Source organism: Xenopus laevis, chromosome 2L (genome assembly GCF_017654675.1).
Source record: "Xenopus laevis strain J_2021 chromosome 2L, Xenopus_laevis_v10.1, whole genome shotgun sequence".
NCBI classification, from domain to species: domain Eukaryota; kingdom Metazoa; phylum Chordata; class Amphibia; order Anura; family Pipidae; genus Xenopus; species Xenopus laevis.
In genome coordinates this window covers 119,268,649-119,284,956 of record NC_054373.1, presented here as the reverse complement: position 1 = coordinate 119,284,956, position 16,308 = coordinate 119,268,649, and the positions used below count along the sequence as shown (strand labels likewise).

Below are 16,308 nucleotides of genomic sequence, written 5' to 3'. Positions count from 1 at the left end.
CACTGGTATTAGGATGGTCAGATTGTCTTTCCCCCCCCTCCCAAAACATGCACAGTCGGTTTAACATTCCTGCAACAATAAGATTTGCATATATATATATATATATATATATATATATATATATATATATATATATATATATATATATATATATATATATATATATATATATATATATACCTTTTTTCCTTCCATGTGCAATACATAATTCGTTTTCAGCATCACTGCAGTGAGAGGTTAGTCATTTTGCTGCTGGGCTTTACTTGAGTTGTTGCCTATATGAGTAACCAGCAAATGATAGATAAACAGACCCTTTTATTTACTATTAATATGTTACAGATTCGTTTTTTTGATGCTAAGCTGCTTATTTATTTTTATTCAGATCAGGGAATTAGTACCCATAACATTTTTTCATACCATATCCAGTTGGCAATACTCCAAGTAAACATCATCATCTCATAATTTATGTTGGTATGTTTATTAGTTGATACAGAAAGCAGCCGATGAGCAGATGTGCGCTATTTGTGTTCCTATGACCTTGTCTAATTCCCAGCCACTATAGCACGAGACATCGCTGAGCGGTTGATGCTAATAAGGGATGATGCTGTTTCAGTTAGTGGCCCCTTTTTATCAGGCAATTACTAATACAATACCACATTTCGAGAAAATTTTCAATTGGCATAGGTTAAAGTAAATGGAAAGCATTATTGTCCAGTGAATGGACATATTTACTAGGTTGTTTTCATCTTCATGAATATGGTACATGGTATAACTAATTGTGAATGCATTAATTAAAGGAGTAATTTAGCTTTAAGTAACACAAACGTACACACTAACACTTACACCTATCCCATCCTACACACCCCATATATCTGATTGGAGGGTGGGCTGTGGAAACCCTTCACTAGTGTCCTATGAGGAACCAATTTATAAGACCCCGAACCCGCAGCCCGTGACCCGATCGGCAACCCGCATTTTTTCCCGTCTTTGATCTACTACCCGACCCGCAACTGCCTTATCTGCAACCCGATCCGCAACCCGCCAACTACCATTAAACAGGAAGTGATGTTGCTGCAAACCAGAAGTGACATCATCAAAAGTGGGCTAAAATAGAAGTAAAATATAGACAATATAACACAAGATAAGACATTTAGATGAGACCCGCGACCGTCATCTATACCTGCACCCGAAAATCCTACCCTCATCCCGGAGGGGACCCGCAGATATTATGCAGCTTCAAAAATATGTGTGTATGCACAGAATATGTGCTGTAGTTTTGACCTTAAAATATATAGGATAGAAATAGGATTTCTTATCTTGAAATGGATTGAGTTCTGGGCTGCAGTCTTCTTAAATATCTTATTTTAAACATATCTTTAACGTAATTTCTTGTTCCTCTACAGCTTTTGAATTTGGCATACAGCAGCATTTTTAGCTACTACAGGCACTTTGTGGGCCCCCCACACTTCAAAGTGATCTGCCGACTTTTGGGGTATCAAGGGATTGCAGTAGTCATGGAGGAACTACTGAAAGTCGTCAAGAGCCTGGTGAGTGCTATTAATGGCTATTCATTTGCAATTCAGAAAATACCAAAACTGTGATATTTCCTGATGTCCTATATGGCAGATATGTACAATACAATGTACACTCTAACAGAAAAATTAGGCAACAATACAGTTGTGCAGTCTGAGAACCCTGCACAATGACATCACTAGGTGCATTTTTGTGACGGATAGAGAATTGAAGGTTTTTGCAGAGATCAGAGAAATAAGGGTGAAATATTGTTTATTGTAAATATTCTGCATCCAAGTATTACTTGTTGGGCTCTGAGCTGTTTGGCAAGTTGAAACAGCTCACATTCCCAGTGATTGTAGTTTCTTACCACTTACACTGCTGGCACTCTTTGGGAAGAAATGCACCATTTTGGTGTACTTTGTCCTGATGACTGTAACTACCATATTTTGATGATTTTGCAGGCATCTCATGTGCTATTTCTAAATAGACTAATGGTCAATACAAAAATACTCCTCAAATGTATAGCTACGCATTTGGTCACTACTGCCATTTTTCATTGAATGGGTTTTATTTTGAGAACCTCATCCCTTAAACCAATTTAATATAACAAAACTGGGAAAAATTATTATCAAATGGTAATCTGTGGGAAAATCACTACCTGAAGCACATACAGCACTGACTTCCGCTGCGTGTCTTGTATACTGTATATCAATATGTTTGGGTATTTTTCTTTTAGCTACAAGGTACTGTTCTTCAATACGTGAAAACCTTAATGGAAGTCATGCCCAAGATCTGCCGCCTTCCCAGACACGAGTATGGCTCTCCAGGTAAGCTCTCCTTTCAATCATTTTATTTGATACTTTGAACAGTTGCACTGCCAGACTATGGCTGTATTTTCATTTTTTATGCATGTCAGTCATAGGACATGTGTCTGTTCCATGTGCAACTCTTGAAGATCATCTTAGTGTACATAAAGGAAAATCTAGTCCTAAAACCATCACAATGACTTGTTGCTAGACCTAAGTCTCAGTTCAAATAATGATGGATTTAGACAGTATTGTGCATATTCACCTGTGCCCTCTTTGTATTATGAAGCTGCTTGAACTGCAACAAGTGCAATCAGAGATTTTGAAACATATGTACCCCATTCTACCACTTTGTACTTTCATAAATAAGGCCCCATGTTCCTTTTCTGTAAGTGTGTGTATGTGTGTCTATTCTTTGTACTGTTTGTATACACAGTGCTGAACATTTAGATTATTATTATTCTTAAAATGCTATACACAGAGGGTTACGTTGGTTACAGTTTAGAGCCAGAAATGCTGATGGGAAGAATACACAGTTGTTAGGCCACACACATTTGCAGGATTTGTGTAAGGGCTATGGCAAATTAAGCCTTTTTGAATTTTGATAGTAAGTAGCAGCAGTGCTTTATTATAATATTATAGACCTCTTCTTCTGATTGGTGCATGTACAGTAAAGTTAGGGGCATGTTTATTAACATTGAAGGCAAATGTCACCGGTGATGCTGCCCAAAGCAACCAATCAGATCTTTGCTTTTGTTACCTATCTTGTAGGTGACTGTTCAAATCTAATTGCTGATTGGTTGTTATGGGCAACATCACCGGTAAGAGTCAGTTAAGCGAATGTCCCCCATGAATTGCATTATTCCACAGTGCTTTCCCTAAGTAAGTACCCTGAACAATGAACCATACAGTCCCTCCCTCATACAGATAACATGAAGCAAAGCTTAGCCAAAACCAGTTGGAATCCAGAGGTGTGGGCTGAGCTGTGGGTGCACATGAAGATTAATAAAACAAATCTGATACTTGATAGGTTTGTCTTACAGATCTGCACAGACAGTGGCTTACATAGGCGTTTGTTCCTGTTGCTCTGTATACAGTTGGACTCATTGTTTATAAGGACAATGCTACTGTAGCATAATGCACTGGAATCCTAGGGTATCTGATAAACACAGGCTTCTTGGTGATATATGGGGTTGCAGAATTTGGGCCGGAATGTCAGATTCCAGAGCAACATGGTCAGTTTTAGAAGAAAGTCTGCAGGTTTTAATACGAAGCACTGTGACCCTTCTAACGTGTCATCTGTTGCCCGAGATCTTCTCAGAGGATTTGGAAAAAGTAGCTAGGACAGAGGTCCTAATCCCTTCTATTAATCTATCACATGTTTCTGAATATATTCTGTAGAGAGCAGGCGTGATTGTTAATATGCAGATTAAAGTGTACCCTGGTTTGCTGGACTAGGAGAAGTGATCTGCTGGCATTTGTACCCTTTCCATCTATAAGTAGCTAATGAACTGGGTCGAGAATTACTATAGAAGCAGAAGCAGCAAGCTACAATTAGCTCATCACTTGTCTATAGAAATCCCGTAACATCATTACAGTTGTTCCCCTGTACAATATACAGTACATTTTAGAGAGAGCTATTACTTTAAGTGGAGAATGGGGTAAAGATTTGATGAAGAGCAAGGAGTGTGTTGTGAAATCCCATCTGCTGGCTTATTACAATGCAAGATGGCACTTGTTATGTCCTGTGCGGTTGGTGAGCCACACAAATTCTATTTTCACTTTGTTTATTTCTAGGTATACTAGAATTTTTCCATCACCAGCTGAAAGACATAGTGGAGTATGCAGAGCTAAAAACTGTGTGCTTCCAGAACCTGAGGGAAGTGGGCAATACTCTCCTCTTCTGCCTTCTCATAGAGCAGAGCTTGGTAAGTGAATTAAGTTACTAGGTAATTATTTAATTGAATTCTATTTTCCCTGTACAATCTCACCATTCATATATACCAAACCTCTCATAGCGAGTAAGCAGGGCCAGCACAGTCATCCGACTAAATCAAACCACTAAAATGATATTTGTAGACAAATATTCCTTTGTTCTACAACATTCCCACATATCTCAGATTTTTCCATCCTTCATAGGAATTCATAGGCTTGACATTGAGGTGGATTAGGGAATTTCTTTGGGCTTCAAAGCAAGTCTCTGGTTGTGATCTCCAGCTGTTGTATATGAGTAGGCTTTTGGGGGCACAGAGAGAATGGGGTGTAGTTCCTATGGTGCTTGCTTCAGATTCTCTCTAGCATTATACTATTTCTGAATTCTGCTTGGGATCCAGTTAAACAACAACCATATACAAGTTGTGGGGCTTCTTACATTGGAACAAAAATAATCAGCACTGGACAGGAGTAATTCTAGTTTCACTAATGGCTGTGCAGATTGATGCAGTATATAAAGGTGCTATAGTTAAACCAAGCACAGTGTGATGAAACAAAGGATTATTGGCCACTTCCATGTATTATAAGTGAGAGAAATCTGTCACCAGTGTGTGGCCTTTATATACTCGCTGGCCTCTTTGGTGGTCTCTACTATCCTTGTTCTTTACATTAATGACATATACCCACTGATGTAAATGATAAGATATGAAAATGAACACAGGCTCTTTGCTACTCTAGCTTCAGTGAGTAATAATGACCATTCTCTAATTTGAACATATTTTCATTAATCTTGTGCTGTGAAGCATAGAGGAGCCAGTGCGGACTGTACAATTAAAACCTCAGACAACCTGTCATTTTAGTGTAATTAGCAAAATGATTTGTTGCCGTAAGGGTTCTATTCTTTTTTTCCCCCCTGAAAACCGAGTATGTGCCCTGAAAGGTTTTCATATGAATAGGCTAACAGTGATTGAATGTTGCGCTCAGCCCATTAAGCACAGCATTTTTCTTCTTTTGTCACATTCCAGAATTCATAAGTGGCATTGTGCTGCGGGGGTTTGTAGGAAAGGCTCTTAATGAGTTCTAATTCATGTACTAAAGGGTCAGACTGATTCAGATGCTAATCACAGTCCTCCGTCGTGCCAGTGGAAGGTGGCAACACAGTGTCTTACTGTACAGAGTGCAACCAGTTTCCCTTCAGTTTGCCAGAGTTGTATCAACTAATTTGCTAAGATTATTTTTTGTGAGGTTGAGATGTAGAGTATATATATTAGGCCTGTTCTAAACATTTTCCAAACAAAAAATGTGATTTTTTAAGAAAAATTTTCCCTGTGTGCACTCGTTCTACATGGATCTCTATTTATACAATTTTTGTGAGTAGCACCCGGGTTAGGAGTGCGGTTGAACATTGTGTGTGTGTGTGTGTGTGTGTGTGTACACATACATACATGCAAAGAGCTCTCTTTAAATTATACGTAGAACTGAAGTATATTATGTAGTGCATTTGAACATAAATTATACATTTCATTATACTCAGCTAGTTTACTAAAGGTATGGGATCTATTATCCAGAATGATTGGGGTCTCTGGGTTTTCCTGATAAAGGGGATTTCTGTAATTTGGCTCACCATGCCTCATTACATATAATAATAATAATACCCGTAACCACATTTCCAAATGTGCAATTTTTTGGTCTATAATTACAGTACAGATATAGGACCTGTTACCCAGAATGGTTGTGACTAGGGGTTTTCTAGATAAGGGGTATTTCTGTAATTTGTATCACCATACTTTGTCTACCAAAAGTTATTTAAACGGTAAATAAACTCAGTGTTTTGCCTTCCATAATGGTTTTTTATATCTTAGCTGGGATCAAGTACAAGGTACTGTTTTATTATTACATAGAACAAAGGAAATACTTTTTAAAAATATGAATTATTTGAATTAAAACAGACTCTATAAAAGACGGTCTTCCTGTAATTCGGCCTTTCTGTATAATGGGTTTCCAGATGAGTGATTCCATATCTGCATAATGTTGAGTTGGATTTGTTTTCTCTCTTTTAGTCCCTGGAAGAAGTCTGTGACCTGCTTCATGCAGCTCCCTTTCAGAATATACTCCCAAGGGTGCACGTAAAGGGTAAGTGTCTTAATTGTATGCCTGTTGAATCCAACCTAATGTGCATTAATGCCTCTCTACATATGTTCACCCATGTGTATAATGTTAAACATTATTTGTACAAGTGGTGGATTCCAGCTAATGATATTTCTATGGGGGTAAATCAAAGTGCTGGAATAGCTTCTGTTTCTAATAGGAATAGGGGAAACACACTGGATTCCTTCATCTCCCATTTGTGTGCAGTGCATACGTTAGGATGGTTTGCAGAAAAAGAGGGGTGTTATGGCTTTATTGGCATTTCCACCTGACTGGCAGGCTGAAGGTTTTCTCACGTCTCGCACATTGGGGGAAAATTCACTTTTTACCTAGTTTTGTATGTATTATTCCATAACATATTACCCCATTCTTATTACCCTCCAATGTATCCTTTACTTAAAATGTGTTTTAACGCCTCTAATCGCACATTAAAGGGATTCTGTCATGATTTTTATGGTGTAGATTATATTTCTAGATTACACTGCAAATAATTCACTCTACAATATAAAATGTAATTCCTGAACCAGCAAGTGTATTTTCTTTTTGTTGTAATATTGATGTATAGGCAGCCATCTCAGGTCATTTTGCCTGTGTTTTCAGAAAGAGCCAGCACTTTAGGAAGGAACTGCTTTCTGACAGGCTGTTGTTTCTCCTATTCAATGTAACTGAATGTGTCATAGTGGAACCTGGATTTTACTATTGAGTGCTGTTCTTAGATCTACCAGGCAGCTGTTATCTTGTGTTAGGGAGCTGTTATCTGGTTACCTTCCCATTGTTCTGTTGTTTGGCTTCAGGTGGGGGGGGTGATATCACTCCAACTTGCAGTACAGCAGTAAAGAGTGATTGAAGTTCATCAGAGTCACATGACTGGGGGCTCCTGGGAAACTGACAATATGTCTAGCCCCATGTCAGATTTCAAAATTAAATATAAAAAAATCTGTTTGCTCTTTTGAGAAATGGATTTCAGTGCAGAATTCTGCTGGAGCAGCACTATTAACTGATGCATTTTGGAAAAAAAAGATTTCCCACAACAGTATTACCTTGATGTCCATTATTTTCTTACGAATCTGAGGATTTTAGGAAACTTTTTAATGTAAAGCAAAACAGACAGTAGTCATGGTATATGTATATTGCTCGCTTTGCAGAAGGTGAACGATTGGAAGCGAAGATGAAGAGACTGGAATCCAAGTATGCGCCTCTGCACCTAGTTCCACTCATTGAGAGACTGGGAACTCCCCAGGTATTTCCATTCAGTAATATAGTGACCAGACTAATATTTTAGTGTTTATATTGGGGCAAAGGCAGATTAGGTTTTTGTCACCCAGCTAATATCATGGCACTGGGTAATGGCTAATTCCACTGGTTATCATCATTATTTCTACAGTGTTACAAAGTTGCGCAGCTCTTTGCAGTAATGAGGATCTTCCAATACTTTAACAAATGAGTTACAGAATACAAAATAAAATCGTAGGGCTCTGCTCACAGGAGCTTACAGTCTAAAGTACAGGGTTTATGGCATCCAGAATAGATTTATTATCTGAGAAACTCAGCCTTCCTCATTTCAGCAATCCTCCCTCCAGCATGTTATTTCTCTTCTTCCTATTTAGTATTAATGAAGCATTTAACCATGTCCATGTGTGATTATCATTTACTTAACCAAAGCCAATTGCAGCAACTGTACAGTTGTGTGACTGCCTTCAATTCTCTGCAGCATTGGTATTAATTGTCCCTTTTATAGTTGTACTGGAATTAGCAATTATAGGGTAAAATTGCATTATTTGAATAGTTTGGTAGTTGAAGACTGCATGGGTTTATGTAGCGAGTGATATTCTGAGACAATTTGCAATTGGTTTTCATTTTTTATTATTTGCGGGTTTTGCTTTATTTAGCTTTTTATTCAGCAGCTCTCCAGTTTGCAATTTCAGCAATCTGGTTGTTAGGGTCCTAATTCCCCTAGCAACCATGCATTGATTTGAATAAGAGACTGGAATATGAATAGGAGAGGCCTGAATAGAATGATGAGAAATAAATAATAGCAATAACAATAAATGTGTAGCCTTACAGAGGATTTGTTTTTTAGATGGGGTCAGTGATCTCCATTTGAGAGAAGGAAAGAGCCATAAAAAAGGGAAACAGGAGCAGGGTCACTATTAGGCTGTAAAACAGGGGTGTCCAAAAGTTAGATCAGAATCTACCAGTCGACTTTTAGCTGGTGATTGTACTTAAAAAGATAGAGCAGACGGCACTCTAGATTCATTGTTTTTTAGCTGGTGATCAGTAGATCTCAAGACACTGTCAAGAAACAGCTTGTTTAAATCACCCTCTTATTTCATGCTTTTCATTCAGATATAAGTTACATCATAAATAGATGTTTAAATGTAACAATTTACATTTTCTCATAAATCAATATTTAAGTGATAGTTTTCACGAAACAGAATACTAACAATGCTTTTATGGATGTAGATCATAATGTGACAACATCACTAAAAGTAGAACTCACGTTAGTAAAGTATACCAGCACATTTTAGACCTTTAAGTTGCAGCAGAAGCCATCTTTGAAATAAATGAGTTTGCCCCCCAGGGTGGACCCCCTAATGTGATCATGTTTTGTGGGATTTGTGTCCTCTCACGCTAAGCAAAAAAAAAAAAATACAACAAAGCTCATCTATATTTTGTTTCCAGCAAATTGCTATAGCAAGAGAAGGGGATCTCCTGACCAAGGAACGTCTTTGTTGTGGGCTTTCCATGTTTGAAGTCATCCTGACCCGAGTCCAGACCTTCTTGGATGATGCTATATGGCGCGGCCCTCTCGCCAGCAATGGTGTGATGCACGTGGATGAGTGTATGGAATTCCATCGACTTTGGAGCGCCATGCAGTTTGTCTACTGTATCCCAGTGGGAGCACACGAGTTCACTGTAGAGTAAGTTGTACCATTGTTCATTTCAACAGGATTGTTACATTGCCTCTTTCTTAGTAGTATGGTATGTCATGTCTTATTTTGGATTTGCTCTTTATTGATTTCTTCAATGCCGTGTGATAGAATAAGACAACAGAAAGTTATTGCAGTGTGTTTGCTGTTGTCTAACCAAATACTAGTCTATTGTGCACAGTGCAGCCTCATATAATACACCTTCCTGACTTGCCCCCAAAAGCCCAACAAACAGTGACATATTGCCACAAGGAAAGGTGAGAACACTATAAGGGTGGCAGAGGACTTTGAGATCCCCATTTGCATTCCTTTAATTTTTTGGGCCCTATAAAAGTCACACTTCAGGGTAAGTTTCTTCTAGCTGCTTTGGGCCCTCCGAGGGGCAGGGGGTCAGACCGATGTCTGGTAAAGGCAGATGAGTTGTTTTCTCCACTGGAGTTAAAAAACAGTCCACTACTTCCACTCACTGAATGTGTGCAGGCTCAGGTTCAGCCCTTCAGTGCACACACACAGTGGATTTTGGTGCATGAACTGTAAAGTGTGCATCTTCACATCACAATCCACTCTGTGTGTGCTACAAGCTTATCCCATTCAGTCCACATATTGAAAGAGCAGAAGAAAATGGCTTGGCTGTTCTTGCTGGCAGATATTTATCAGTAGAGAAAATTACCCTCTACAATTAATGGGTGTATACAGTGATTACATACAAATAAAAACAAGTGATATCTAATACAAGAGGAGGAGCTAGAGGGTTGCATTTGTTTCCTGATTTGGCCTTTGCTTGGTGAATCCCTGGGCAGATATTGGTTGGGCAGGGGGTGCTTTTACCCAATAATCAGGCTGCTGACTCAGTCTGGAGTGAGATTTGTATGACCAGCTTAAAGGAAAACTATACCCCCCAAACAATGTAGGTCTCTATAAAAAGATATTGCATAAAACATCTCATATGTAAAACCCTGCTTCATGTAAACAAACCATTTTCATAATAATATACTTTTCTAGTAGTATGTGCCATTGGGTAATCATAAATAGAAAATAAGGGCCGCCCCCTGGAATCATACGATTCACTGTGCACACAAACAAAACAAACTATACTTGTTAGGTCACATGAGCCAATTAACAGACAGAGTTGTGTCTTTTGCTTCCACACTTCTTCCTGTTACAGTTAGAGTTGTAGTATTTCTGGTCAGGTGATCTCTGAGGCAGCACACAGACCATCATGAAATGGTGGTTCAAGGCAAGAGATGTAAAAGGGCAATATTTACTTAAATATATATTGCAGTTTGATAAGATTCTTTAATATGCCACTTAACATGATATAAACACAATATTAATTCATTTTGGGGGTATAGTTTTCCTTTAAGGGAACAGCTTGATCCCACATGAATGCCATTATGCTAAACCCACATTACGAGTATGGCATAATAAGCTGTGTGGACTAAAAATGCTGCTCCTGAATAATTAAGTGTTTTCTCTGTGCCTGCTCATTGTGTTGACGTTTGGTTGTACTGCAGGCAATGCTTTGGTGATGGACTAAATTGGGCCGGGTGCATGATCATTGCACTTCTGGGACAGCACCGTCGCTTTGATGTTCTAGATTTCTGCTATCACCTTCTGAAGGTCCAGAAACATGATGGCAAAGATGAAGTTATCAAGAGTGTGGTATGTATTCAGATGCCTGCCAGTTTAATGATTCTGTGCATGCTTGCTTCAGGGGCATGCTATTCTTGCTGAAGCCTTAAAGGAGAAGGAAAGCTACAAGGGCAGTTTATTGCCAATAGATTAGCCACAATAGTGCAAGCTAGAACAGCATTTTTATTCTGTAGAATGCTTTCCCATACCTGAGTAAATAGCTCTAGACACTGTCTCTGTTTGTTTAGGATAGCAGCTGCCATATTAGCGTGCTGTGACATCACTTCCCACCTGAGTCTCTCCCTGCTCACTCATAGCTCTGAGCTCAGATCACAGCAGGGAGGAGGGAAAGGGATAGAGGAGCAAACTGAGCATGCTCAAGCCCTTACCCTGGAGGTTTAAGCTGAAGGCAGGAACTCTGATACAGAAGCCCATGAGTACACAATAGAAGGAAAGAAATGCAGTGTTTCTTTTGACAGAGGACTCAGAGCAGCATTACTTTGAGGGTTTACTGGTGTATTTATATAGACTTTTCTTATGAAGCTTACTTAGTTTTAACCTTTCCTTCTCCTTTAATGGATAATATTTCTAGTAAGCCTAATACCTTGTGTTCATATCTTTCAGTTTTTTAAATGTAATTCACCCCAGTAAATCCAATTGCTAAACTTGGACCCCAAGAAGGTACAATGTTGTCCTGCCTTCTTCTGGCTATTTGGGAAGAGACAGAAGATGGTGGTATGGTGTCTTAGGCATAAACGTGTAGTGAAAGATTGAACAGCACCACCAACTCTTCAAGTAGTTAAAAAGCCTTTATTTGTGCTTTTGTGGGCATCACCGCAGTGATGCCCACAAAAGCACAAATAAAGGCTTTTTAACTACTTGAAGAGTTGGTGGTGCTGTTCAATCTTTCACTACACAGTTTGCCAATGGGAAGTGGCCATTGTAGAACGTGCACCATCTCCAAAGGTTATTGAGAATCGATGTGCTGACTACTCTTTTCCTACAGTCTTAGGCATAAACCCCAGGCAATGTGTTTTTTAACAAAAAAAACTACACTAGCCCGGGATCCAAGGTCAATCATTGTATTCACTGGGGGTTTCTTAATAGATTGGTACTCCCAGTATATCTATTTCTGTACTGATACAGTAATGAAGATTGGGTATGAAAACAGGATAGTTTTAAGAAAAGATTAAATAACTCTCTGCTGCTGGTTTCCACCAGTTGAATAAGAAAAGCTCAGACCGTGATCACTTGGAAAGGCTCCGTTTTATATTCCCAAACCGTGTCTGACAGCCCCATGGAAACTAATGGGAATTAGCTGCAGGCTGGAGAGGCTGTTTTGACTCCATGGTGCTCGTCCGGGTGGATTTTGGCTGGAAAATGCACACCCTCTGTTTTCAGTGTAAACTCTACCCTGTATGACAAGCCAATGACTGACTCCATACCTAAATAATAAAGGACACCTTCTAGAAATAAATACACTCACTTGTTGGTATTACTGGCCCTGTAATGGGATGGATTAGCCAGCGTAATTGAAATAAGAGAGATTAGCAAGGTGAAGGAAGTTTAAAAGTTTGGAAAGTTGGGCAAAGTAGCAGTGGAAGTGAAGCAAATATTTAGATGAGGGAAATTTGATTGACTGAATGAATAAACCATTGCAAAGAGTTCTGTTTGCACCTTAAATTCAACTGGACTCATCTACACTGTACTATTTCCTTCAACACAAGCATCTCTAATTGGGACTTCTACATGGAGGAGTAATTGTTTTGTAGAAGTCAAGTTGGCCTTGTTTCTCTGTCTGGCCCTGGTACATTAGTTAGGGTGGCCATGCATGGACTGGAAAAAACCAACAGCTTGGCCCCTTCAGTCCAGACCAAGTGGGCCTGTGTATGGATCCCTCCAAACAGTCTGCCTCATCAATATTTAGCCAGTTTAAAGATCCATCACATGAGACCCACACTGGCACCCTGATTCAGTCCTTGCCCAGGGGGTCCCAGCAGGCTTTCAGTGTGAGACGAACATCCAATAATCCAACCTGTCCGATGTGGCCAAACCAGAGACCTGCTTGTTTGTCCACTTGAGGACATCTTTAGGTGTCTGGCCAGCGTTAGATCCCTGCAGTTGTGTGTATTTCTGGGTTGTGTGTTGTTTGTGCATTTTAAAGGACAGTAAACCCCCCACAAAAATGTAATCAGTGAACAGCCTCTTGGAAATATTTAGATACCTGCCACTCTGATTGATAAAAGGTTAACAGTAATGCTGCAGTGTCCCCTTATTCACTTAGAAATCCTTCTCCATTCTGCCCCCTCCCTCAGGAATTTATCTTTTATCTTTTTATCAAAGTATATTGAGCCTGTGTAACCTGCATTCTGCATTGCACCAATTTTACAGCATGTGTGTCCTGTTTGCTACTGATCATGTGTCAGAGGAAAAATGGCCGCCGGGTGAAAGCTGCTATTTGTTTTAGGAAAATGTGATGGTGTTAGCAAATGGAGGGGATATATGCAGTACAAATGATGTGGCTTGGCTGGGGAAGATATGCCCAACTTATATACATGGTAGGAAAATGTAGGCTTTACATGTCCTTTAATATATGTATTCTTCCCCGCAGCCCTTGAAAAAAATGGTTGAACGCATCCGCAAGTTCCAGATATTGAATGATGAAATATTTGCCATCTTAGACAAGTACTCGAAGTCTGGAGATGGAGAGAATACCTCCGTAGAGCATGTTAGATGTTTTCAGCCACCCATTCACCAATCTCTGGCCAGCAACTAATCATTCCTCCATCCATGGAATAACGTACACCATGACTACATCTGTACATGGACTGGCTCTCTTGTATACTGAATGCATTCTATTTTTGCTACAAGTCGACATTTGGAATAAAATGTGGATTTTTTTTGGATCTAAGGAAATAAGTGACGGTGCTGTGGCCTGCAGCCATATTGGGACCATGTACAAAGCTCACAGTAGCATTTAGTCATAGATTAAAGCATTAATTCAAATGTAAAACTGTTCAACTGTTTGCGCAGGGCTAAATCATGAGATTATATTCTATAGGATAAATTCCTGATGGTTGGAAGGAGAAAACCATTGATAAAGAAGTGACCTCTGATTCCTCATAAGCAATGATTAACTTCTTTCCTGCAATGCTCAACATGCAATAAATGTTTCTGATAACATCATATCTTCCTGTCTGGATTCACTGCGCTCTAATTTTTTTCTTTTCTTACAGCAGCTCAGCTTTTTGCTCCTTAAGGGTAAGGTCACACTGAGCGTTTCGGGGAGATTTAATCGCCTCGACCAATCCCCCCGAACGCCTTCCCTCACTCTGTGCTGGCTAAAATGAAAAATCGATGGCGCTGATCACACGCCGCGATTCATTTCCGAAGTTGTCCAAAGTTGCCTCACAAGGAAACTTTGAGCAACTTCGGAATACAAAGCACCACGTGTGCCATGGCGTAGGCGACTTTTTATTATAGCCGGCACAAGACAGAGGGAAGGCGTTCGGGGAGATTAATCGTCGCAAAGACCAGGTGGTTAGTCGCCAGGTGACTAAATGTCCCCGAATCGCCAGGTGTGCCCTTACCCTTATATATACCACAGTGTTGTAATCCAGTGCATCATTGAACATGTAAAGGGGGGATACTAAGTAGTAGCAATAGTAGCTGGTATTTTGGGAGGAGAAGGGCACCCTAACTGATTTTAGATTCATTCGAATCTTTCCAAAAATATACAGTGTAGCATTGTATGATCAATTTATTGTTTGGGTCTTTTATTATGCACGTAGTTAGGAAGGGTGTTGTACAATTTATTTGCATTTTTGGGGTCTCAATGCTACATTCATAGTTCTGTGCACACTGGGTGTCTAACTGCTCATATGAACCCTGGGTAGAGATTAATATTTAGTGTCCCCCAGTGTAACGTACAGTTAAACTATTGCTTCTAGAAGCAGATGTCACTCATGAAAATGTGCATGTACAAGGTATATTTATGGGGTCTCTACATATTGGAAGAAGACCACCATTATTCTTCTTTGCTTTATCTTTGTACTGAAGATCATGTGGAAGATAAGATCCAGTAAAGTACAAGCTTTTGGGTGATTTTCATACATTTATTAGACATAAAGCAAAGTTTAGGAGCATACATTTTTATTTGCCTATTTTAAAGGAACAGTAACACCAAAAAATTTAAATGTTTTAAAGGAATGAAAATACAATGTACTTGGCCATGCAGGCAGTCCACGGTAACCTGGCTGGGTGTGGGGGCTTGATTGATCCCACCCTCCCTTGTGGTTCTTCCTGGTTTTTTTTATGCAAAGATTCAGTGCCGGAGTGACGTTACTTCTAGTTTCACGTGTCCCCCGGGTCGGAAGGTTAGTTGGCCTATTGCAGGTTGGGTAGCGGGAACATGTGGGTTCGAGTTTCAAAAAATCTACACATCATTCTCTGGTACTCCTATGCATTTTGCCATTAAACTGGTTAGAAAATCCCTGGAGTTTATACTTCTGTTTTATTTTTGTGGAAGATGCTGTAAAGGGCAAATTTTTGTTTCTTAATAATAAATTTAAAATGTAATTTTGGCTTAGCTTTCCCTTTAGCTTGGAGTAGAACAATATATACCCACTAAATTCAGATTAAAGAGTACTTTTCATACACGTATAAATATATACTGATTTCTAGAGCAGTGCTTTAATAGTTTGATACTGGAAGTTTTTGATTTCAACATGTCCAGATTCTCCATAAAACTGTACATCTTTGACACTGGCGCGCTTTGAATCCATAGGGGCCTTTCTACTTTGGTGAATAATAAAATATTTCTCATTCTTCTCTATTACTTTCTATTCATTTTGGTCGGTACAGTTTAGTACTGTAGTTGAAAGAATAAGGGGTTATTTATTAAAGGTCAGGTTGTGTTTTACCTGAAAAATTAGTTTTTTTTAGGGTAGTTTCAGTAAAAGCTTAAATTTTTCGGTATTAATAATTAAACTCAAATTTTTCGAGATTTAATATGCCCCAAAGCAGCATAAAGCCAGAATCCGAAAACAACCCAGCTAAAACCTTTGGAGGTCATGTAGAAGTCAATGGCAGAGGTCCCTTTAACCATTTCAAGATGTTTTTAGCCTTCATGATTTTCGGGTTTTTCTCAGTGGTTTGCACTCCCTCATTTCAAGCACTGAATCCAGGATTCAGTTCAGGATTCAGCCATTTTCTGCAGGATTTGGCCGAATCCTCCTGACTGGCTGAATTGAATCCTAATTTGCATATGCAAATTAAGGACAGGGAGGGAAATCACATGACCACAAAACTAGGAAGTAAAAATTGTCTTCCCCATCCCACCCGTA

At 39.3% G+C, this 16,308-nt stretch overlaps 1 protein-coding gene across 2 annotated transcripts in view; it reads left to right on the top strand.

Moving 5' to 3' along the window:
* cyfip1.L (cytoplasmic FMR1 interacting protein 1 L homeolog) overlaps positions 1-14,149 on the top strand; it is a 64,061-nt gene extending 49,912 nt beyond the window's left edge. For both annotated transcript variants that reach the window (XM_018247134.2, XM_018247133.2), the window contains exons 24-31: positions 1,404-1,547; positions 2,252-2,342; positions 4,119-4,249; positions 6,314-6,386; positions 7,547-7,641; positions 9,084-9,322; positions 10,846-10,993; positions 13,575-14,149. In XM_018247134.2, the coding sequence (XP_018102623.1) occupies positions 1,404-1,547; positions 2,252-2,342; positions 4,119-4,249; positions 6,314-6,386; positions 7,547-7,641; positions 9,084-9,322; positions 10,846-10,993; positions 13,575-13,739 (1,086 nt within the window). In that variant the 3' untranslated portion in view covers positions 13,740-14,149. The remainder of the gene's footprint in view (positions 1-1,403; positions 1,548-2,251; positions 2,343-4,118; positions 4,250-6,313; positions 6,387-7,546; positions 7,642-9,083; positions 9,323-10,845; positions 10,994-13,574) is intronic.
* The last annotated feature ends 2,159 nt before the right edge of the window (positions 14,150-16,308 follow it).